Here is a 24,250-nt window from a genome sequence, read left to right as displayed (position 1 = left end):
ACCTTGCAATTCTTTGTGAGTCTCAGCAGAAATTAAAATGCTTTCCATGTAATGGACCAAATATGCCTGGTGAAACTTCCACCAGCATCAACAAAATATTGACAGATGGTGAGTGAATTTTCCATGCCTTGCGGCAAAACTGTCCTTAAAATTGCTGTATAGGGGCCTTATTATTAAGAGAAGGAACTGAAGCCCTTCAACAGATGAATAACTAAAGAAACTGTGGTACATATACACAATGGAATATTATGCAGCAGTCAGGAGAGATGAAGTCATGACATTTTCCTATACATGGATGTATATGGAGTCTATTATGCTGAGTGAAATAAGTCACAGAGAGAGAGAAAAATGAAGAATAGTCTCATTCATCTATGGGTTTTAAGAAAAATAAAGACATTTTTGCAGTAATTCTCAGAGACAAAAGAGAGGAGGGCTGGAAGGTCCAGCTCACTACATGAAGATCACCACAAAGAGTGATGAGTGTTGTTAGAGAAATAACTACATTGAAAACTATCATAACAATGTGAATGAACGAGGGAAGAAGAAGCCTGTCTAGAGTACAGGTGGGGGTGGGGTAGGGAGGAGGGAGATCTGGCACATTGGTGATGGGAATGTTGCACTGGTGAAGGGGGGTGTTCTTTGCATGACTGAAACCCAACTACAATCATATTTATAATCAAGCTGTTTAAATAAAGATATACAAAAAAGAGAAAGAACTGAGAAGGCAAATCTTTTTCTGTTTTTAGGGTGTATAAAAATATTATAAAAACAGTATTTAAAATCAATTACTATCAGAGGCCAGCCAATCTCTTGTAATGGCTGCAGGAGAAGGTAAACCATGCTGCATTTTGCCCATAAAAACTATTTGAGAATTAACAGACCTTAAACCAGTTAAAAGTCTCCAGTACCTGATGCCTTTTTGATAATAAATATTGGAGAATTCCAAGTAGAAAATGAGATTTCAATATGTCCGAGTCTCAATTGTTCATCAACTAAATTTCTAATTTTGTGTTATGAATGGGCCACTGAGGAATCCAGATTGGAACATCAGATTTCCATTCAATAGGAATGGGCCTGGGACCCAGTTGGCCTGGGACCAAAAGGTGAAACCTCTAAATTAACATGCTCGGAGGTTTATTGGTGAGGGATGTGTTAATGCAAATCATGTCCCCATAGGTTCAAGGAAACTGGAGCTATGAGTGGCAAAATTACTGTTTGTTGAGTTTCCGGTCCAATGCACCTCAGATATATAGCACTCTGGCGAACAGAATTTTGAGGCAAGATGCCTCCTATCCCTTCTAAACTGTGTTGAATTTCCTGTAGGACCCAATTTTGGGACCAATCTTTCAAAGAAATTAAAGAAATTTCTGCCCTGAATCACATACACCAGAGAATTTTTTGCCCTGAATTTCAAGAGTTAACATTGGATTTTCCTTTTTTAATTTTGCCATAAAGGCTATATAAATGCATTAACAGAAGCCTCAGTTAGTACTTCCAAAGCCTCTTTCCCTGATGTGCTCTGATTTCCTGGGCATAACACAAGGAACCAATACTATTTTAGCTATGCTTTCACCTTTCTTAAATGTCCAGACTGTGGGTACTTAGACAAGAACTATTATTTTCTCTACTAAGTTAGAATCTATAATCCCCAGGTAAATTTGTATTCCTTTAAGCATGAAACTGCAATAATACCCATAGTTCCTTGAGGAACAGTTCCTGTTATGCCAGACCTAATCTTATAAGGGCATTGAGCTGGAAAGATGGTCAATTCCTCCGGACATGGAATATCTAAACCACATCTTCTGGAGGTGGCAAGCTTTAATGTGCATATGCTGCAGAGTTCACTTGGTTTGTCCCAGGAAGCTGAATTACCGATGGAAAGGTCCTCCTGAATTTGAGGGACCAGAGGCTGCCCCTCTAGCCAGTTTCCTGAAACAGGTTGAGTCAATCCTGATCTCAGGGTGGCAGATCCCTGTGCTCTGCATTGGTTTTTAAAATGTTCCATATTGCCACACTTAAAGCATTTTACCTGTCCACTAGTGTGAGGTTTCAAATACTTATCCCTTTTTCCATCTCGGCGTGACTGGCAGTCTCTCGCCCAGTGAGCAACCTTGCCACACCTTGGACATAGCCCTGGCACTCTTATTTGCAAAGACCTGTAGCCTGATTCCCTGTTTGAATAGCAATATGCTGGTGCAGGAGGTAAAGCCAAGCCATTCACTTGATTTCCCAGGATCTGCACCTGTGTAGTACATGGTGTTACAAGAGTAGCTTCAGGTAGTGAAGGCAGGTTGTCAGAAGCTACAGGTACAGTGGCATAAGGTTCAGAAGGATAATTAGAACCATTAGGGGGAGGTGGAGGGATAGGTGTGGGGGTTACTGTAATAGCTGACATTTCTACAAGCATGTAGGTACCCCATTACATCCTCCTTTTCTCTTATAGGGTGTAATATAGCTTGACACTGTCCATCAATTGCTAAAAAATTCTTGCTGGAAGTCTATGTTCTCTACCTATCTCTCAATCACTTCTTGTAATCTACCTACAAAAATTGCATATGGCTCTGTAGCCCTCTGAACAATCTTAGCATAGCTACCTATATATTCAGCTTCAGAATTAATTCTTTTTCAGGCCTCTAAAGCAAGATCCCTAATCATCCTTAAAATAGCATATGGCAATCTAGCCTGCTTATTCACGTCTCTGTATTCCCCTTCCCCTTCTAGTACTCCATAAATCAATTGTGTACCTGCAACCATCTTTCCAAAATGACCTAGTTTTTTAAGTCTGTCCTAAGCCAGTTTATGAAAATGCATTATCCATTGTAAATTTTGATATGGGTCAAGACACACTTTGGCAACACTTTTGAAATCTCTGAGAGTCCAATTCTCCTCATTACTCAAGATATCAAGGTGCTTAATACAGTATGGAGCTAGATGCCCATATTCAGTGCACGCTTTCTTAAACTGATTAAGTTTGTGTAAAGCTTCATAGGTTAGAGGCATTTCATCCTCTTGGTTGGGGAAATTTGTTCCTGAGTCTGTCTCATTACCAATTCCTTTAAGAACTGGTCCCGTGGTCAGATATTTCTCAGATGGGGTTCTTTTGTTTCTGAGTCTTTATTATTTCCAACCTCTCTAAGTACCAGTGGTTATGGTGAATTGTTTTCCTGGTGAGAAAAACTTACTTCCGATTCTCTATGCCAATCTCTCTTAAGACTAACCGCTGTTGGGAAAAGATTCCATTCCCCCCTGGAACTGTGGGGAAGGAATACGCTTTGTACCACACTCCCTATAGGTCTGTGAGGGGGGAACAGGGTCCATACTGCACACCCTAGAAGTTTGTGGTGGAGAAGTAGTGTCTGTACTGTAATGTTTGTGGTAGAGCGGGTTTGGGTGATAGGCTTACAGATCTGCCATACTTCTTATTCTCTAATATAACAATCAAATGTAAACATACCCATCAAATAAGTTATAATATCTGTATTTTCCATGCCCCTAGTTCTATCTCCAAACCAATTAGAGACAAGTTCACAAACCCAAAATGGCAAAACCCATCCAAAATGCCATGAAATCATCTCACCAGATTCCAACTGAATCCCTGTTTGAGTGCCATTATATTGAATGTAGTCCTCAGGTTCAAACATCAGAACACTGGAGTGACATGGGTCTGGAATTGGATGGCAGTTTGGAAAAACACACACAGTCAGTCAGTCAGTCAGTCAGTCAGGTGTAGCCCTGGTAGCCCCAGCACCATCAGGCCTGTACCACTAGCCAAAGAACACCCAGAATGGTCAATGGTCTTAGACACCCCTGGAAGTATCTTCCTCCTAACACAAAACTTTCTCCAAAATAAAATGAAATTCAGGGCAGGAACAGTGAGTAGAGCATTTTCCTTGGTCAACTTGGGTTCAATTTCCAGCATCCCATATGGTTCTCCAAGCCTGCCAGGAGTGGTTTCTAAAAGCACAGCCAGGAGCTAACCCCTGAGCACTGCCAGGTTTGGCCCAGAAAGAAAAACAAACAAACAAAACAAAAATCAAATTAAAAAAATCTATATATTTGGTTCATGTAAAGGAATAAAGGATGCACCAAAACCATCAGGCCCCATGGCTGGGTGAAACACTTGTGCTTCTGTTTTTTAGATATTGGACCACACCTGACAATGCTCATGAGTTTCTCCTGGATCTGTGATCAGGATTCATTCACTCCTGGTGGTGCTTGGAGGACCATATGGGATGCTCGGGCTTGAACCTGGGTGGCCACATGCAAGACCAATGCCCTCCCCACTGTGCGATTGCTCCAGGCCCTTGGAGACACTCGTAACACTGATTGGACAGTGGGTCAGCCCATATCCTCTAGCACAGCTTCATTTCTATAATATTCCTCCTCTATTTCTCTATTTGACAGACTGTCGACTGTCCCCCAGCAGGAGATGAAAACTGCTCATTTACTCTACAGGGAGAATGTTCTACATGATAGGCTGCTGTTTCTGACCACAGGAGCTCCTGCTTGGACAGACCCGAGGGTAGTAAGCACTATCTGTGAGAGCCTATATTGAGGCAGTGATGGCCATGACTCTATCATTAAATCACAATAAGGTCCCGCAAAAGACCTCAGCAGGTATTTGACAAAAAATTCCTTCACAGGCAATGTCTTGGTCATGTGTATTTTGGATCTAAATGGCCAGTAACATTCTAATATACTATTTCGGGGAGGGAGGGAGGGAGGGAGGGAGGAAGGGAGAGAGAGAGAGAGAGAGAGAGAGAGAGAGAGAGAGAGAGAGAGAGAGAGAGAGAGAGAGAGAGAGACAGAGAGAGAGACAGAGAGAGACAGAGACAGAGAGACAGAGAGAGACAGAGAGAGACAGAGAGAGACAGAGAGAGACAGAGAGAGAGAGAGAGAGAGAGAGAGAGAGAGAGAGAATGTGTGTGAGTGTGAGTATGTGTGTAACTCCTTAGCGAAGAGCCAGGAGTAACCCCTAAGGGTCCCCAAGTTCAATGTTCAATGTTCAGTTTTTAAGTTTATTTTTTAGAAAACAAGCTTGCGGTGGGGCCGGAGAGATAGCATGGAGGTAAGGCGTTTGCCTTTCATGCAGGAGGTCATCGGTTCAAATCCCGGCGCCCCATATGGTCCCCTGTGCCTGCCAGGAGCAATTTCTGAGCCTGGAGCCAGGAATAACCCCTGAGCACTGCCAGGTGTGACCCAAAAACCAAAAAAAAAAAAGAAAAAAGAAAAAAGAAAACAAGCTTGCGGTGCCGGATAGCATGGAGGTAAGGCGTTTGCCTTTCATGCAGAAGGTCAGTAATTCGAATCCCGTCCTATATGGTCCCCTGAGCCTGCCAGGAGCGATTTCTAAACATAGGGCCAGAGGTAACCAACCCCTGAGCGCTGTCAGGTGTGACCCAAAAACCAAAAAAAAAAAAGCAAACAAGCTTGCCTTTTAGTTTTATACCTGACTAGAGGTCAGGAGATGTAAGATTAACTTAGTCAAGAGTCTTCATCTGAACTATTTTCACATGGTCTGGCTGAAGGAGACTTTGTGGAGTGGAGGTACGTTAGGGTAGGGTGGGGGTTATCTTATGCACCAACAAGTTTAAAAATATCCAACCCCTTTCCCCAAGTCAGGGCCATACATTAATATCTCCAAATAACTTCCAATGTCCTTAGGGACAAAATTACCCTGAGGAAAAAAATATTGGTATACAGTAATTCTATACACTGTTTTTTTTTCCTAAGTCTAAAATAATTCTTATGTAAAAAGGTTAAAGAACCAAATTGGTGGGAGCTGCTGGAGTGATGGCACAGCAGATAGGGCATTTGCCTTGAATGCAGCCAACCCAGGTTGGATCCCCAACATCTCATATAGTAGGTCTCCGGAGCCTGCCTGGAATGATTCCTGAATACAGAGCCAGAAGTAACTCGAGTGTTGCTGGATGTGGCCCAAAAATAAAAAATAAAATAAATAAAGAACCACATTTTTCCACCAAAACTCCAAGCACAGATGGCTTCGCTATGCAGCTGTTCAACTACTTAACCCAACTTAGACAATCTCTTCAAAGATAGACACACACATGTAGACTCCACATCCAAAGGAGAAAATGAAATCATAAAAACTTAAAAATATTTTGGGAAGGGCCGGAGAGATAGCATGGAGGTAAAGCGTTTGCCTTTCATGCAGGAGGTCATTGGTTCGAATCCCGGCGTCCCATATGGTCCCCCGTGCCTGCCAGGAGCAATTTCTGAGCCTGGAGCCAGGAATAACCCCTGAGCACTGCCGGGTGTGACCCAAAAACCAAAAAAAAAAAAAAAATTTTTTTTTGGGAAGCTAATCTAGCATCACCTTTCTGATTTCAGAATATACTGTCCAGCATGTTGAAAAGATTAAGAGGGTAACAGGGAAAGGACCACTCTGGAGAAGAAAGGAAGCTGCTTCCTAATGTTTTCTTGGGTTGGAGAGATGGTGTAGTGCTTGCCTTGAAACACGCCTGTCCTGGGTTTGATCCCCGACTCTATACAGGGTGCCCTGAACAATCACTGGAGTGATCCCTGAGCAGTGACAAGGAACCCAGTTGGGTGTTAACCAAAAACCAAAGTAAACAAAAAAAAAACTCAAACCCCACCAATAGCTGTTTGCTCTTCTCCCATTTAGGTAACCTGTAAAATCACCCCACGCGCTGTTACCTCCAACCCCAAGTGAATGAGTCTAAAGCAGAGCTACTGCAAGAAGTAATCCAGACCAGGCTGAAGTTGAAACATGAGTAGTCTGGCAATCTTCTATCTTGACTCAAAGCAAATGGCCTGCAAGAACTATGGTTTTTATTAAGTACAGAGATCACCCCCAAGTAGGGTAGTAAGGACAGAGTAAAGACAGATAGCTCAGGCTAACCTGAGCCAGTCCCACCCAGGTTTACGTGTAAGACAACCTCTGATTTAAGATAAAACCAAGTTGTAAACAGATACAAAAAATACCAGGGGTGATCTTTGTTTTGGGTAAAATAAGGTGTAATCTAACAGTAGCCCATTTCCCTTCAGTATAAACTGGGCCTTTATTAATCTAACTTTCAAGAAAAAAGAGGACAGTAAGGCAAAAGTAATCTAACAGCACTTCTGGAATCAGACTGGAAATAAAAATTCTGGCTCTGTTTTCCCTTCTCCCTGACCTAGAGAGAAATCAGGTGCCCTGTGAAAAGTTGGCTTATAGAGAGCCACGGGGCAAGAAACTGACTTCTTCGACAAGAGTCAGTGAGATTTTACAGTTACGAGAGTGCAGAACAGATCTGTCATGGCATGGAAAGCTATTGTTCCTGGACACCTGTGTAACTCCTTGCTCCTAAAATTCCCTACTCCCAAATAATTACATCAATATGTGTGTGTGTGTGTGTGTGTGTGTGTGTGTATGTATGTATATAGTGAAGTTGTTTTGAGGCTTGGGGGTCACATCTGGCATCACCTGGGGAACACTTCTGGGGAGCACTCCCAGTGGTTTTGGAGGACTATGCATTGGATCAGCATTGAATCAGAGCTCCCAGATACAAAGCCTGGTCTCATTTCTCTAGCCATCTCTCCTGTCCCATACAAACAGATGTTTGTGAGTCAAAGGTGTCACCCTCCTCCTGACCCTTGTTAAAATCTCTCTTACAACTTGGTTTTATCCCAAAATAGAGATTGTCTTACATGTAAAATCCAGTAAAATCTCTCCAATTTTCCATCTCATTTTAGGATCTTCCAAGAGACCGAGTGACCCAGTCTCCTCACTTCATTCAGAGTCCACACCCACCTTAGAAAAGTGAATTTTCCCCCACATCATTGTGCTTAGGAAACAACATACCCCAGTTCTGATTCCTTGCTCTTTTTGCTTGGTTTTCTTCACAAGGCTACTGAAAATTTGTTAACTGTTCTATCTGTTTTCTGTTTCCTCACTAGCATATACACTTCTTGAGAGCAGGAACTTTGCTTTTTATTATCCTTGTACTTCAGGCATTCTGGGCCTCAGCAATTATATCAACAATACTTTCTTGAATAAAAAAAATTGCAAGATGGGCCCGGTGAGATAGCACAGAGGCGTTTGCCTTGCAAGCAGCTGATCCAGAACCAAAGGTGGTTGGTTCGAATCCCGGTGTCCCATATGGTCCCCCGTGCCTGCCAGGAGCTATTTCTGAGCAGACAGCCAGGAGTAACCCCTGAGCACCGCCGGGTGTGACCCAAAAACCAAAAAAAAAAAAAAAAAAATTGCAAGATAAAGAAATATTTACATTTTAATACCCCAACCAGAGAGAGGTCTGTAGGATGTCTCTGCCTTTCAAGGCCTGAGTTGCCTAATACAGAAATTGCATTCAATAAATAAATCCTGACCATCCATTGTTCATGGACACATAGAAAACAGTTTGAAACTGGATCCTAGAATGCTCTAGTGACACATTTTAAATGTCTCCTTTTTCTTGCAATGCCAGAATTAAGGCCAGGATAAGTGTGTTACTATTACTATTACTAGAACTTTAGAACAACCTAGAGGGGCCGGAGATATCATGGAGGTAAGGCATTTGCCTTTCATGCAGAAGGTCATTGGTTCAAATCCCGGCATTCCATATGGTCCCCCGAGCCCGGCAGGAGCAATTTCTGAGCATAGAGCCAGGAGTAACCCCTGAGCACTGCCGGGTGTGTCCCAAAAACTAAAAAAAAAAAAAAAAAAAAAATGGAACAAGCTAGAAGTAAAATGAAATGACCTTAGCTCACATTTAGGTACCTTCTCTCTGTCCAGTACTTTTGGCTTATCAATCTGAAGGGAGCCTAACTGAGGGAGTGCTCAGTAGTTCTTCCTCACCTTTCCAAAATTTCATCAGAACTGGCATTTCCACACAACTCCCTTGCTGAAACCCAATTCAACGGCTGGTAATATTTCCCAAGATGATGGATCGACAATTGCTTATGTAGGTGACACCTGGGCGTCAAGCTCCAAGCTCTAGCCACCCTCCCAGCGCCTTAATGCATTTTCATCAGCTTACCCACCCCATTTCCAAGAACCCCAACTCCCCTCCCTCCCATGTTGGTACTCTGAATGAGAAACCATTACCAATAGTATTTTTAACCATAGACTCCCCATTTATATATATAAATATATATATAGTAAATAAATGTATTTATATTTACTTATACACATATTGTAAATAGGTGCCCTTTGGCTCCAGGACCATTTTTGTTCTCACTTGAGTCACCTATTTCCATACCCAGGGTCTGGTCGGATTCAGGCCCTTAAGTACACTAAAGAAGGGCAGTAACTCAGCAAAGGAACTGAATTCACCAGAACATAGAACAGAGAGCACTGGGACCAGAGCCATAGGGTTGGCGTAGTAGAGCTGTGGGATAGGGAAAGTTTGCCTTGCAGGTGGCCATCCTGGGTTCGATCCCCATCATCCAATATGCCCCCCCACCCCCAGCCTGCCAGAAGTTATTTCTGAAGCAGAGTCAGGAGTAACCACTGAGCACCAATGGATATGGCTCAAAAGCCAAAACAAAACAAAACAAAAGCCCAGAGCTTCAACTGGGACTGGATCCCTAACAAGTGTTCCAGGGGGAACAGTTTGGAGCCTTTTGGGGAGCCAGGGAACCCACGGAGCCCTTGGAGGTGTGATGAAATGAGTGTGTGGGAGTGGGAGTGGGTGTATGTTGTGTGTTTTTTCTCAGTCGTGCAGATGCACTGTGGTCCCCGAACTTTCACTGCCTGGAAACACAATAATCTGTTGTGGTGGTGGTGGTGGTGGTGGTAAAGTCACAATAACTCATTCCAACACCAGATCCCAGGTGTGCATCCTGAAAACATCAGGGAACCACCTGAAATGCATCCTCTGACATGAAATGCACCCCACTTTTGCCACCAAACCCTCCTTTTCCTTTTCCTTTGGTTTTTGGGTCAAACCCAGCATTGCTCAAGGGTTCCTAGCTCAAGAAATCACTCCTGGCAGGCTCAAGGGTTGGGGTCCCTATGGGATTGGAACCACCGTCCTTCTGCATGCAAGGCAAACAAACGCCCTACCTCCATGCTATCTCTCTGGCCATGAACCCTGTTTTTTTGTTTGTTTGTTTTGGTTTGAGGGTCGCACCCAGCATTGCTCAAGGGTTCCCCCTGTCTCTGAGCTCAAGAAATCACTCCTGGCAGGCTCAAGGGTTGGGGTCCCTATGGGATTCGAACCAAGGTCCTTTTGCATGTGAGGCAAACGCCCTACCTCCATGCTATCTCTCTGGCCCCTGAACCCCTTTTTTTCACGTAGGAAACTAGGAAGGAGATGGGCGCCCCACAGACTTGGAAGCCTTCTGGTTGCGTTTGGTGCTAAACTAGAGAGAGAGCAGGAGGAACAAGCCAGGCCTCCCTCACACAGCCCACGCCAGAGATGTCTGAGGCTCCTGAAATGCCTGAAGTACCTGAGGTACCTGAGGGAGCAGCGCGCGCACCCGGAAGCAGCTGGGCGAGCGAGGGTCACGTGACCCGGAGCGCGGCGCCCACGTGACCGGGGAGCGGCTCGGGGCTGGGAGTCGCGCGATCCGCCGTCATATCAGCTTATGCCGCCGGCCGCTGATTGGCTGACGGCGCGGGCCGTCGGAGTCGGAGGGACGCTGGCCACGCCCACTCGGGGGCGGAGCCTCACCTGCGCGCATGCGCGGTCGCCTTGAAGTGCCGGTTCCCACTTCAGGTGGGCTCAGTCCTCTGAGGGCGAGCTGAGGCGCTTGTCCTGGCCCGGGGGAAGCTCGCAGGGAGGTGAGGAGCCGAGGTGGTTGGTGCACGCAGGTAAGGGCAGAGCAAGAGACTGAGGAGGAAACGCCGTCCATCCCGATGCCTGAGGGCGCCTGGCCCCCGCCCCCTCAGGCGAGGCGCTCACTGACTGACTGACTGACTGACTGGGCCCTGAGGATACGGCGCCCCGACTGAACCCCGAACCCCTCGATGACCCGCAGGTGGAGGAGCATCCTGAGCACTGGCTGTACTGGGTCGAGAGTCCTCGAGCACTGCAGAGCTTTGGGGCGAAGTCCCCATCCTGCTTGGTTGCAGGAGGAAGGAGGAGGAGGAGGAGGAAGGTTGCTTTGGGTCTCAGGGCCCGGATAGAGCATTTCAGGGCCACCCAAGGAAGCCCTCCTGCAGGAACTGGCCCCTAAAATAGTTGGGAAGAAAGTCCAGTGCTGGTTTCTCAATGTTGGGGTGTCCCCCTTTAGCCATAGAAAGTCCAGTGCTGGTTATTTCAACTTTGGGGTACCCCTCCTCTTAGCCACAGAAAGTCCAGTGTTGGTTTCTCAACGTTGAGGTGCCCCCCCTTTAGCCTTAGAAAGTCCAGTGCTGTTTTTTTCAACGTTGGGGTACCCCTCCTCTTAGCCACAGGAAGTCCAGTGCTGGTTTCTCAATGTTGGGATACCCCCCACTTAGTCATTTTCCCTTGGTTCCTGAGGGGACCTTTGAGGTAAAGAGCCAACCAAGAAGGAAGGGCCTTGGTGGAGGGTCCATGTAAGCCCCCATCCTGGTTGGCTGCAGGAGGAAGAGGAGGAGGAAGGTTGGATTGGGTCTCAGGGCCCGGGTAGGGCATTTCAGGGCGACCCGAGGAAGCCCTCCTGCTGGAACTGGCCCCTAAAATAATTGGGAAGAAAGTCCAGTGCTGGTTTCTCAACATTGGGGTACCCCCCCCTTAGTCACAGAAAGTCCAGTGCTGGTTCTTAACTCTGGGTACCCTCCACTTAGTCATTTTCCCTTGGTTTCTGAGGGGACCTTTGAGGTAAGGAGCCAACCAAGAAGAAAGGGCCCCTCAGGAACCAAGGGAAAATGACCAAAGTGGAGGGTACCCAGAGTTAAGAACCAGCACTGGACTTTCTGGTCCATGTGGAATAATAGAGGAAGGTAAGTCATTTTTTTAGACTTCATATCATAAAAGGAATTGCTTGCCAGAGTCGATTTTGGGGGACCTCAGGAGATAGTTACCAGATTGGGAAAGTTTAAGGGAGTTGGTGGGGATGGGGGAGACACACATCCTCTGCTTGCCCCTCCAGCTCAGGGGGTCCCTTCCCAAGCTGTGCTCACACTTAAGTCGGGGCTCTGCTCCAGCTCTTGGCCATCTTCTCCCCAGGCACCACTAGACAGGTCTGTCTGCAGATGTGTCTGGAGATGTGGCCTCCTTCCTGGACGTTGCTACCTGAGTTGCTACCTGAGCTCTTCGTTGATCCCTTCCCACTCATTCATTATGTAGTGCATTGAACCCGAGACTCTTGAGAACTTGCCCCTACTGCTGGGCGAACTCCTTGAGCTGTATGTAGCAGCTCTGAGAAGAGGTTCTGAAATAAAGACAGCTCCACCTCGGTAAGGTCCTTAACTACCAACTAGTTGACATTTTAAAAGCCCCAGACTCTCTCCCCTACGCTGGTACCTCCACCTCAGGGTTGTGGGTATTCAGTAAAGGACTTTGTCAAAAGTACATTAAACCACTGGCTCGCAATCTGACTACACCTCCAGACCGGCTCTGGGGCCAGGGATTGGTTAAAAAACAACAACAATCCACTTTAAATACCTACGGCATTGTTAGCTATACTTTGTAAAAGCAAAATATATGTAAAATAGTAATAGTAGATGTGATCAAGCTAAAGCTAATTGTATTTTGTTGATTACAGTTATTTTAAGTTTGGGGGTTTATATTTTTGATACATTCATCATTAAAAAACAGTTCCATTTGAGGCGGGGATCCTACGGATCTGTGGAATCCCTAATTTCAGGGAGTATGAACTGCTAAAAATGTGACCGTAAAGAAAAGCACAACATTTTTTTTTTTTTTTTTTTTTTTGGTTTTTGGGCCACACCCGGCGGTGCTCAGGGGTTACTCCTGGCTGTCTGCTCAGAAATAGCTCCTGGCAGGCACCGGGGACCGACCATATGGGACACCGGGATTCGAACCAACCACCTTTGGTCCTGGATCGGCTGCTTGCAAGGGAAACACCGCTGTGCTATCTCTCCGGGCCCCAGCACAACATTTTTAAATGAAGAAATTCAAAGGGTTATACAGTTAAGACAGTAGAACTTGATTGCAATCCAGGGACTTAGCCCTACACACCTGCTTTGAATTCATTGGATAACCTAGGGCAAGTAATAGTTTTGTGCCCAGCCTTTTCATCCGTAAAATAAGAATGCTAACTAGTACATAACTCAGGGATTCTGGAAAGTTGTAAATAAGTTATATTTATAGTATCTTGCCTGAAGGAGTTATATTTACAGTATCCCAAATACTACTCATTATACTTCAAAGATATATCAAATTGTACTTTCTCTCCTAGCCTGAGTTTAATTTCAACTCACTTTTGGCTCCCATAACAATAACAGCTCCTATTGGTTGATTATCTTCCCTCTGTCAGTTTCAAAAGGCTGCATACTGGGGCCAGAGTTATACAGCGGTAGGGCATTTGCCTCGAAAGTGGCTGACCCTGGACCAACCCAGGTTCGATCCCCAGCATCCCATGTGGTCCCCCAAGCCAACCAGGTGTGATTTCAGAGTGCAGAGCCAGCAGTAGCCCCTGAGTTCCTCTGGGTTTGGCTCAAAAAAACAAAAACAAAACAGAAAAGGCTACGTGCTCAAACTAATCTCTAAATCTTAACAATTTATAATATAGATAGGTGATTTCCATTCCATGTAATAATGAAGTACTTTATTCTTAATTGTCATTGGAATGAATTAAGATAGGAAGGATTTTTTTTTATTATCTAGCATTTGCTATTAGAGTTTTCTTTCCCTAACAAAGAGAAAAATAACTGCTTACAACTCTTTTTTTTATTTTTTTTATTTTTTATTTATTTTTTTTTGCACCCCCCCTGCTTACAACTCTTGACAAAGAAGGAGCTAAATGTCATTTCTAAGGGACAGAGATGTAGCTTCAGTCGGCAGAGCACAAGCTTTGGAGGCAGGACCCAGGCCTGGGCACCAGCAGGCATAGCCCATAACCCAGAAATAGAGAGCTTCTAGAAGTTGGCTTGATTTTAGGAAATTGTAAACTGTGGGGCTGGAGTGATAGTATTGTAGGGAAGGCACTTAGCTCACATACAGTCCACCCAAGTTTAATCTCTGGCATCTCAATATGGTCCCCAAAACAAACAAAACAAAAAGAAACTGAAAACCCAGCATGGAAATGGACAAAGGATAAAAAGTATAGATTCTTTTTTGTTGTTGTTTTGTTTGTTTTGAAATATTTCCTGGAGAAATATAAAAATCTACAAAAGTATATGATTTTGTACATAATCATATGTATATTTCCTGGGGGAAATATTTTAAATATGTAAAATGCTACTCCTGCTTACTAAGATAAATGTAACTTAAATGTGCATTGATATAGCATTTCTTTGCTCTCAGTTTGATGAAAGCACAAGTTTGATGATGCTAGTTCTGGGGGTAAACCTATAGGGAATTAGGTACCATCCCACAGCGTAAGGGAGCCAGTTTGAGGGCGGGAGAGAGATAGCATAGTGGTAGGGCGTTTGCCTTGCATGTGGCTGACCTGGGAGGGACCCAGTTCAATTCCCGGCATCCCATATGGTCTACCAGGAGTACCCCTGAGCACTGCTGGGTGTGGCCCAAAAATCGATCAATAAAATAAAGTTTGGGTGCTGGAGAGATAACACTGAGGTCGGGCATTTGCCTTGCACGCAGAAGGATGGTGGTTTGAATCCCGGCGTCCCATATGGTCCCCTGAGCCTGCCTGGAGCGATTTCTGAGCATAAAGCCAGGAGGAATCCCTGAGCCCTGCCAGGTGTGACCCAAAAAAACAAAAACCAAAAAATTAAAGTTTAATAAAAAGGGGGTGGGAGCCAGTTTGGAATATTGACTAAAGTAACCCACACAAATCTCTATGAAATTACAAATCAATCTCTATGAATTAGTTGTAGCTTGAGTAAGAGCAAAAAATCAGAAACTCTCCAAATATTTGTGTGTGCAAAATAAACAACAGTGATGTGACATAAAGGGACATAGGTCCACGGTGTTTCAGCCAGTTTCAAAGTCTAAAAGATCCAGAAAAACAAGCTTTTTGTTTTGTTTTGTTTTTGTTGGTTTGGATCTGATTTTTATTGGTTTTTGTTTGGTTTTGCTTTTTTGGGGTCATACCTGGTGATGCTCAGGGCTTACTCCTGGCTCGGAGTTCAGGAATTAATTATTCCTGCCAGGTTCAGGGGACCATATGGGATGCCAGGGATTGAAACCAGCCAGCTGTATACAAGGCAAACACCCTCTTCACTAGACTTATCTCTCTGGCCCCTTATTTTCCTTTTTAAAGTTTGGCCTGATGGCAGGGCGTGAGGCTATACCCAGGGTTACTGTGCTGTTGGTTCATCTGTTTTATTACTTGGCCCTTAGTTGCAAGTGCAGGTATAAAACCTAGTCACAGCCCTGCAGGTAGACAAACTGGCCCTGTCTGTCATGGGACTGCACACCTGTTGGAGAAATAGTTTTGTGCTGCTGGTTTCTAAACATCCTCCTGAAGGAAGGGCAGCATAGGATGCATAGGACAGGCCTGAGGAACAGCTCCATAATAGAGATTCCCCTAACTTGCTGAAAGAAAGTTGTAAGGTCAATCCCCAGGGCATCTCCATTTTCCAGCTGCATTACATCCTGCTCCATTTAAGTTTCACAACATAGAGATGTGTGTCTGGTAGGTTCCATAGTGTGAGCCTTGTGAGTGTGAGAAGTGTGAGCAGAGCTGAGAAGTGTGTGGGTACCCACCTCTTGTAACCTCCACTAGAGGGCAGATGGGGGTGTTTGGTATATAAAACTCCCAGCTGAAGTGCTAGGAGATTGCCGCCCCTGTCCTGCCAGATTGCTCTTGCTGGGTGATGGCTGCCGAATTGCTGGAGAAACCGTTTACTGGGCTTCAGGCTCCTGCTGTCTTTTGCTGCCTCTGCTACTATTGTCTTGCCTCCTCTCCTGCTTCTCCTGGCCCTAACAGGTTGCTTTGCAGCTGGCGATTTAGGTGTGTTCTTGTGTAAGGAGGATGAAGAAATGAGACTAGAGATGAGGTTTGACATTTCTTGGACTCTGAGCTGGCATTTTGCACAAACTCCTTGTACACCAATAGTAATTGTGCACGTTTCTCTTTCAGGAACGAAGATGGATCTTGTACTCAATGCTGCGGATTATTATTTCTTCACTCCTTACTTCTATCCAGCCACCTGGTCCGAAGGTGACATCTTCCGGCAAACTATTAGTCTACTGATTGTAACGAACCTCGGTGCTTTTATTACTTATTTTGTCTTTGCAACCCTCAACTATTATTTTGTCTTTGATCACTCATTAATGAAACACCCACAGTTTTTGGAGGTAAGCCACTTCTTACCTGGTTTCTAACCATGATCACAATCAAATTAACAATATTTGTAAAAATTTTAGGGTTTTTTTCCCCAAAATTTTTGGGTTTAGGACCACAGCTGGCAATGCTCAAGGGTTACTTCTGGCTGTGTACCCAGGGATCACTCCTGGCATGCTTGAAGGACCAACCAAATGGGATGCCAGGGATTAGACATGGACCAGCTGTGTGCAAGGCAAACGTTATACACACTATGCCCTCTATGGCGAACCTATGGCACGCATGCCAGCGGAGGCACATGAAGGCCTTGCAGCTGGCACACGGGAAGGGGTCTGCAATTAAGATATGCGGCACGGCGGGAGGCGTTGCCCTAGCAACAGGGCCGGACTGGCCATTGGGAGTACTGGGCATTGTGCAGCAGTTTGGGCACTCCGGCTCAAAAAAGTTAGCCATCACTGCACTATACTGTCCAGCCCTGAGCCTTTCAGATTAAACTGATTTATTACCAAGACATAAAATATTTGAGACAATGCACATGGCTTGTGTATTTTTGATAGTGCTAATCCCCTCTGCCCTGCTCTTAGTTTTCTGGATTTTGGTTTTTTTTGGGGGGGGGGGGTTGGTTTTTTGGGCCACACCCGACGGTGCTCAGGGGTTACTCCTGGCTGTCTGCTCAGAAATAGCTCCTGGCAGGCACAGGGGACCATATGGGACACCGGGATTCGAACCAACCACTTTGGTCCTGGATTGGCTGCTTGCAAGGCAAACGCCGCTGTGCTATCTCTCCGGGCCCAGTTTTCTGGATTTTGGGGGGGAGGAGGGAGTACCCAGGAAATATCTTGCTAGCATGTTTCAGGGACTGTGGGGTACATTTGGGACTCCTCCATGCAAACATGCCTCTAACTCATTGACTCTCTCCCCTATCTAAGTCAAATAAATCCAATTTTTTTTTTTAAATACTACAAACCTGGTATTTATTAATTAGGAACTTTTAAATCAGGGGTCTTCAAACTACAGCCCGCGGGCCACATATTGTATTTATTCCCATTTTGTTTCTTCATTTCTAAATAAGATCTATGCAGTGTGCATAGACATTTGTTCATAATTTTTGTTTTTACTATAATCTGACCCTCCAACAGTCTGAAGGACAGTGAACTGGCCCCCTGTTTAAAAAGTTTGAGGACCCCTGTTTTAAATAAATGCTCACCCTTTAGCTTTGTTTTTTGTTTGTGTTTTGGGGCCACACCTGGAAGTGTGAGGATTACTCTTGGCTCTATACTCAGGAATCACTCCTGGCAGGCTCAGGAGACCATATGGAATGCTGGGGATCGAACCTGGGTAGGCCACATACAAGGCAAACAGCCTCTCCACTCAGGCCCCAGCACACCCTTTTGTGATTAATATTTTTCTCTGATGAGATCATTCCAATTTGGTGGTTTTATATTTCTTTATCATCTTTTATTTTTTTAACTTTACTATATATTAGTCACTTTAAGGAATCCAACCAGAGGGTTGAGAATGTATAAAAGTAAAAATTTGGCATGTAGAAATTTAGAATACTGTTTTTGTAGGAAGGAGAAGACGTTTTAGAATTTTATTTATTTTGGGGGGGGGGTCACACTCAGCAACACTCAGGGGTTACTCCTGGCTCTATGCTCAGAAATCACTCCTAGCAGGCTCAGGGGATCATATGCGATGCCGGGATTTGAACCACCATCGTTCTGCATCTAAGGCAAACACCTTATAGCTGTGCTATCTCTCGGCCCTGGTTTTAGGATTTTAAGACATTTATTGTATTTGGTCATATGAAAGTATTTTTCATAAACATGTCACTACATATTAAACGTTTTAGTAGGAACATTTGGAGATATGAGCTCTTGTCATCGAGGACCAACCATTTGGAATGCCAGGGATTAAATTTGGATCAGCTGTGTGCAAGGCAAACGCCCTACACACTATGCTATCCAGTCCTGAGCCTTTCAGATTAAACTGATTTATTACCAAGATATAAAGTATTTGAGGAATGTAGTTGTGCTAAGTAATATTAAGTAAATTCCTCGGAGCTGTCTATGAGCAGGGCTGCAGGTAGGGTAAGAAACTGGTGGCCTGGGTGAAAGGAACATGACATTGATGGAGAAATTAGTGTTGTAATATTGAATGCCAGAAACAACTGGATTATGAACAACTCTGTCACTCACAGTGTCTAAAAATAAAGAGATTTAATTAAAAATAAATTTAAAAAAGAGATAATGGAAAGCTTCTAAGATTAGGAATTCCGTTCACAGAATCAAGTCTACCGAGAGTTCAAGCTCACTGTCCAGTCACTGCCCATCATGAGTATCCCCACCATCTTGCTGTTTCTGCTGGAGCTGAGGGGTTACAGCAAATTATATGACAACATCGGAGAGTTTCCGAGTGGTAAGTAAAGGCACAGGCCAGTTTTCCCCGAAGGGTCATTCCTGCCTCTCTCTTCCTGTTGATAAATTTACAGATGGGGCCCTAGCGGTAGTATAGTAGCTAGGGTGCTTAAGGCATTTGTCATGTACACAGCCAATTCGTTTTGATCCCCAGCATCCTATCTGGTTCCCCTGGGTACCACCATGAGTAATTCCTGAGTGCAGAGTCAGTAGTAGTAGTGGTGGTGGTGGTGGTGGTGGTAGTAGTGGTGATGGTAGTAGGAGTAGTAGTAGTAGTGGTAGTGGTAGTGGTAGTGGTAGTAGTTGTCGTCGTCGTGGTCAAAGAGTCGCTCTTGAACACTACTGGGTGTGGTACCCCCCCCTTTCAAAATAAACCGCTCATCAGTGACTAAATTTTTTGTGAAATCCTGAAATTACTTCAAACTAATACCTATTATTAGCAAGTAAGTTAGCATTTATTTTTGTTGTATTGTTTGTTTCTTTGGTTAGGTTTTTTTGTTTGTTTTGTTTTGGATCCTACCTGGCAGCACTCAGGGGTTATTCCTGGCTATGATACCACTCCTGGCAGGCACGGGGGACCATATGGGATGCCAGGATTTGAACCACTGTTTGTTCTGAATCGGCTCTGCAAGGCAAATGCCCTATCACTGTGCTACCTCTCCAGCCCAGCCCTAAGTTAGCATTTATTTATTTATTTATTTATTTATTTATTTATTTATTTTGGTTTTTGGGCCACACCCTTCGGTGCTCAGGGGTTACTCCTGGCTGTCTGCTCAGAAATAGCTCCTGGCAGGCACGGGGGACCATATGGGACACCGGGATTCGAACCAACCACCTTTGGTCCATGCTTGCAAGGCAAACGCCGCTGTGCTATCTCTCCGGGCCCAAGTTAGCATTTATTGAGTGAAACGATAACATAGCGGGGAGGACATTTGCTTTGTACACGGCTGACCCAGATTTGATTTCCTGAGTCTGCCAGGAGTGATTTCTGAGCACAGAGCCAGGAGTAACCCCTGAGCACTGCTGAGTATGCCTCCCCCCAAAAAGCAGCAATGTTTCCATGGGAGCTGACAAGTTTCTTCTACATCAGTTTTTCAAGGCAAGTGAATAAATCAGGGTACAGAGAGTTTTTGTGCCAGGCCCAGGTCACCCAACATATAAGAGGTGGACTGGGGCTGGAACTTGGGTGTACTGGCACCATCAGGCTTCCTAAGTAAGGGGGTTGTTAGTTCATGGAAGGAAGTGAACTTGTCATTAAGGTAGATAAGCCTGGGGCCAGAGAGATAGCATGGAGGGTAAGGAGTTGGCCTTTCATGCAGAAGGTCATCGGTTCGAATCCGGGCGTTCCATATGGTCCCCCGAGCCTGCCAGGAGCGATTTCTGAGGGTAGAGCCCGGAGTAACCCCTGAGCGGTGCCAGGTGTGACCCAAAAACAAACAAACAAAAAAAACAAAAACAAAAAAAGGTAGATAAGCCTTATTAGAAGAATTTTAAGGAAGGATAGTATTCTGAATACATGGAACAATTAGTAGGAAAGCCACAGGAAGAGGCCCTTCAGGATGTTAGGGCAGGAGCTAATGCAATGTTCTATGTCAGCCAGATTTCTATGCTGCCCAAAACTGGAGGAAAGAAGAAATGGGCTCGGATGAGGCAAAGCCAGGCTTCAGCTCTGTAGCTCATTGTTCTTGAGCTGGTGGATGCTCTTGGCAGCCGCCAGGGGGCAGGCGTGCTCCATCTGTGGTAGTCCCCAGGATCCGGTTGGAGACCTTCACTTTTTTTTTCTGGTGGTGGTTTTCAGCCAGGAGCTGAACATCTGTTCATAGCTGACTTGTGCTGTTAGCCTGCTGCCCTGGGGAAGGCCAGACCTTCTCAAAGTCTCCTCGAGGCCTCCCTTAAGCTTGGGTGCTAGAAAAGAACAGGGAACGCAGGAAACTGCTCCTTCCAACTGACCCAGTCCAGGGGCCTCATAGAGGCTCACTGTAGAGTGAGCTTCTGACCCACAACTTATAGTGCCCACTGCAGGCTTCTGATGGTCACCCCTGGCATAGATGAGACGCTTTGACCAGGCAGCTGCTGATCTAATGTCCTCTTCTCTCTCAAAAGGGAGTGATAAGCAGAGCCCCAAGTTGGGCTAGTACACTTAGATCATAGACCGCTCAGGATCAGGGGCTGGAGTGATAGCACAGCAGGTAGAGGGAGCTTGCCTTGGATGCAGCCAGCCTGGGTTTGATCTCTAGTATCCCATATGGTCCCCTGAGCACTGCCAGGAGTGATTCTTGAGCTCGGAGCCAAGCGTAACCCCAGGGTATTACAGTTGTGGCCCCCAAACAAACAAAAAACACATATAGACAGCTCAGGATTAGAGTCCCATCTATTGCTGCCCCAGATACAGTAAAACCACAAAAGAAATAAAACTGTAAAGGGAGGTAACCTTCAAGGTGGATTGGTTGGTTGGGGAGGCTCCCAGCCATGCTCAGGTGACCTCAGTGCCACATATAGCAAAATGCAGCCAACCAGGCCAGAGGCTTTAGTGTTCACCCTGTCAATTCAGTGCGGGCCCTGTGGTGCTGGGCAGTCAGGGCCCACAAAAAACCAGGATCATGGGCCCGGAGAGATAGCACAGCGGTGTTTGCCTTGCAAGCAGCTGATCCAGGACCAAAGATGGTTGGTTCGAATCCCGGTGTCCCATATGGTCCCCTGTGCCTGCCAGGAGCTATTTCTGAGCAGACAGCCAGAAGTAACCCCTGAGCACCGCCGGGTGTGACACAAAATTAAAACAAAACAAAAAAAAAAACAGGATCATACATTGGTCTTCACACTAGCACAGCCTTGCAGACCATTGAGTTACCCATCCCATCGTCCCTCACCACCACCATCCCCAATGCCAAGTCTGAAAGAGCAATATTCAGAAGGCTGATCTGAAAAATAAAGGCATTGCCAGATTCCCCAAGAGTTTTGTCACCAGGCCCGGAGAGATAGCACAGCGGCGTTTGCCTTGCAAGCAGCCGATCCAGGACCAAAGGTGGTTGGTTCGAATCCCGGTGTCCCATATGGTCCCCCGTGCCTGCCAGGAGCTATTTCTGAGCAGACAGCCAGGAGTAACCCCTGAGCAACGCTGGGTATGGCCCAAATAACAAAAAAAAAAAAAAGAGTTTTGTCACCAAGATGACCTTACGAACTGTCTCTCGGGCTGGAGAGATAGCATGGAGGTAGAGCATTTGCCTTGCATGCAGAAGGATGGTGGTTCGAATCCCAGCGTCCCACATGAGCCCCCGTACCTGCCAGGGGTGATTTCTGAGCATAGAGCCAAGAGTAACCCCTGAGCGCTGCCGGGTGTGACCCAAAAACAAACAAAAAGAACCCTTCTCTCCTCGAAGTCTTCATAACTGAATTGAGAAATATTCTTGGGCCAATTTTCAGTTTCCTGAGAGGGAAGTAGGGGAACAACAAGCAGATTCCCCAAAGTTGGGGGAGATGGGATTGGTGGTGTGTGAAATCCTTGAAGGAGCGAGCAATGTGGGCCTTGGCCACTAAGGGAGGGGCCTGCAAGCTGTCCCTTCATCCCACTGCCCCCTCTTGTCTCTTCTAGGCTGGATTTACCTCCTGGGGAGTATTTTCTCCTTCCTCTTTTTCACCGACATGCTCATCTACTGGATTCATAGGGGCCTGCACCACAGACTTGTCTATAAGGTAGGAAGGGTCATTTGCAAAGAGGAGGAGTGTTGTGCAATTCATTGCTATTTCACATTCTACCCTCTATTTCCAAGAATCTCTACTAACTACCAAGTAGACGTCATCTTGGCAAAGTACGTGCTGGTTTGTTTTTTTTTCTTATGGGTCAAGTGGACTGTTGAAAATGATCAAACTAACTCTGGGGATAAAGCAGAAACCTCCTCTGGTGTGACTTGTTTTACTTATTTTTTTTTGTTTTTTTTTTGGGGGGAGGAGGGGTGCTACTTCAAAAGGTATTGTTTTAGGAAGAGAGAAGTAAAATACCCACTTCAAAGCAGGCAGGGGGAGGTGGGAGGAAAACTAGGGATATTGGTGTCAGAAAATGTGCACTGGTGAAGGGTGTTGGACATGGTGAGACTCGAACTCAATCATGAATAATTATGTAAGCACAATGTTTAAATAAAAAGGAAAAAAAAAAGTGAGGCATTTTTACTGAATGGAATGGCAGTTTGTGGTACTAACATTGTTACCTTTTCTCTTCCCATAGCGTCTGCATAAACCTCATCATCTCTGGAAGATTCCCACTCCATTTGCCAGCCATGCTTTTCATCCACTGGACGGTTTCATGCAGAGCCTCCCCTACCACATCTACCCTTTCATCTTCCCTCTGCACAAGGCCATTTACTTAGGCCTGTACATTGTGGTCAACATCTGGACCATTTCCATCCATGATGGGGATTTCCGTGTGCCCCAGATCTTAAGGCCTTTCATTAACTGCTCAGCACATCACACTGACCACCACGTGTTCTTCGAATGCAACTACGGACAGTATTTTACCCTGTGGGACAGACTCGGGGGCACGTACAAACATCCTTCTTCCTTCGATGGGAAGGGGCCGCTAGATTATGTGAAGACCTTGAAAGAAAAGAAGTACCACGATGATGTGGGAAATGGTCACCAGAATGCCAGTCCAGCCAGTGCCACCTATACCAAGACGAAATAAATTTCTGTCCATTTCAGGATCTTTCTGAACTGTGAAAAAAGTTAAAATGCACCCTCCAGAGAAAGAGCAAGTAAAAGGCACCACCTAAAAGTCAGCAGTATAGCCACTGCTGTCGAATGAATGATCATCATGATAGGATCACACTGAAATCACAACTTCATGCCTCAGATGTGTCATGCATCAAATGCATTGATGCAAGGAGCAAAGGTCTGCGCAGCCAGCAAGTCTAATGTAAAACTTCTACAACCATTTCTTTCTGTTTTTTTTAAAGATCGAAAATAAGTCATTGAGGGGACCAAGTTCATGTCTTTTGGCCTTAATCCACACATGATGCATTAAGAAAGTTTTTACATGCTTCAGGCCCACCCTGAGTAATCAAAAGAATACTACTCAAGGGACAGAAGCAATAGCACAGCAGGAATGGTGTTTGCTTTGCACGTGGCTGATCTGAGTTCGATCCCCAGCATCCTATATAGTCCCCTGAGCCTGCCAGGAGTGATTTCTGAGCACAGAACCAGGAGTAACACCTGAGTATTGCCAGGTGTGGTCCAAAAATGAACAAATAAAAGAAATACTATTCAAGAGCTGGTCTCTGTTGCAGGAATGTTGGAAGAATGAGGACGACGTGGGGACACTTGTGAAATAGGATATAGACGTATTAGTGGCTTGGAAATTCCCACAGAAACAAATGGTTTCTTTAGATCTTTTTTTCCTTGGCTCAGGAGGCTTCTCAAAATATTTGACATGCTCAAATACTACATTTTACTGAGAAATTAAAAAAAATTTTTAAATAAGCGATCATGACTAACTTACTCCAGATCTGGGATCATTTAACTTAAGATTTTGATGGCTC

General features: G+C 45.1%; 1 protein-coding gene across 1 annotated transcript; it reads left to right on the top strand.

Annotated features, from left to right (window-relative positions):
- Nucleotides 1–16,078: 16,078 nt before the first annotated feature.
- On the top strand, nt 16,079–23,416 carry SC5D (sterol-C5-desaturase). Its single transcript, XM_049777969.1, has 4 exons — nt 16,079–16,319; nt 18,591–18,723; nt 22,312–22,412; nt 22,942–23,416. Exons 1-4 carry the CDS (start codon nt 16,110–16,112, stop codon nt 23,395–23,397), a joined length of 900 nt encoding a protein of 299 aa, XP_049633926.1. The 5' UTR covers nt 16,079–16,109; the 3' UTR covers nt 23,398–23,416.
- Nucleotides 23,417–24,250: the final 834 nt, after the last annotated feature.

This window comes from Suncus etruscus, chromosome 8 (genome assembly GCF_024139225.1).
Source record: "Suncus etruscus isolate mSunEtr1 chromosome 8, mSunEtr1.pri.cur, whole genome shotgun sequence".
Taxonomy (NCBI): Eukaryota; Metazoa; Chordata; class Mammalia; order Eulipotyphla; family Soricidae; genus Suncus; species Suncus etruscus.
This window is presented reverse-complemented; position numbering and strand designations above follow the sequence as displayed.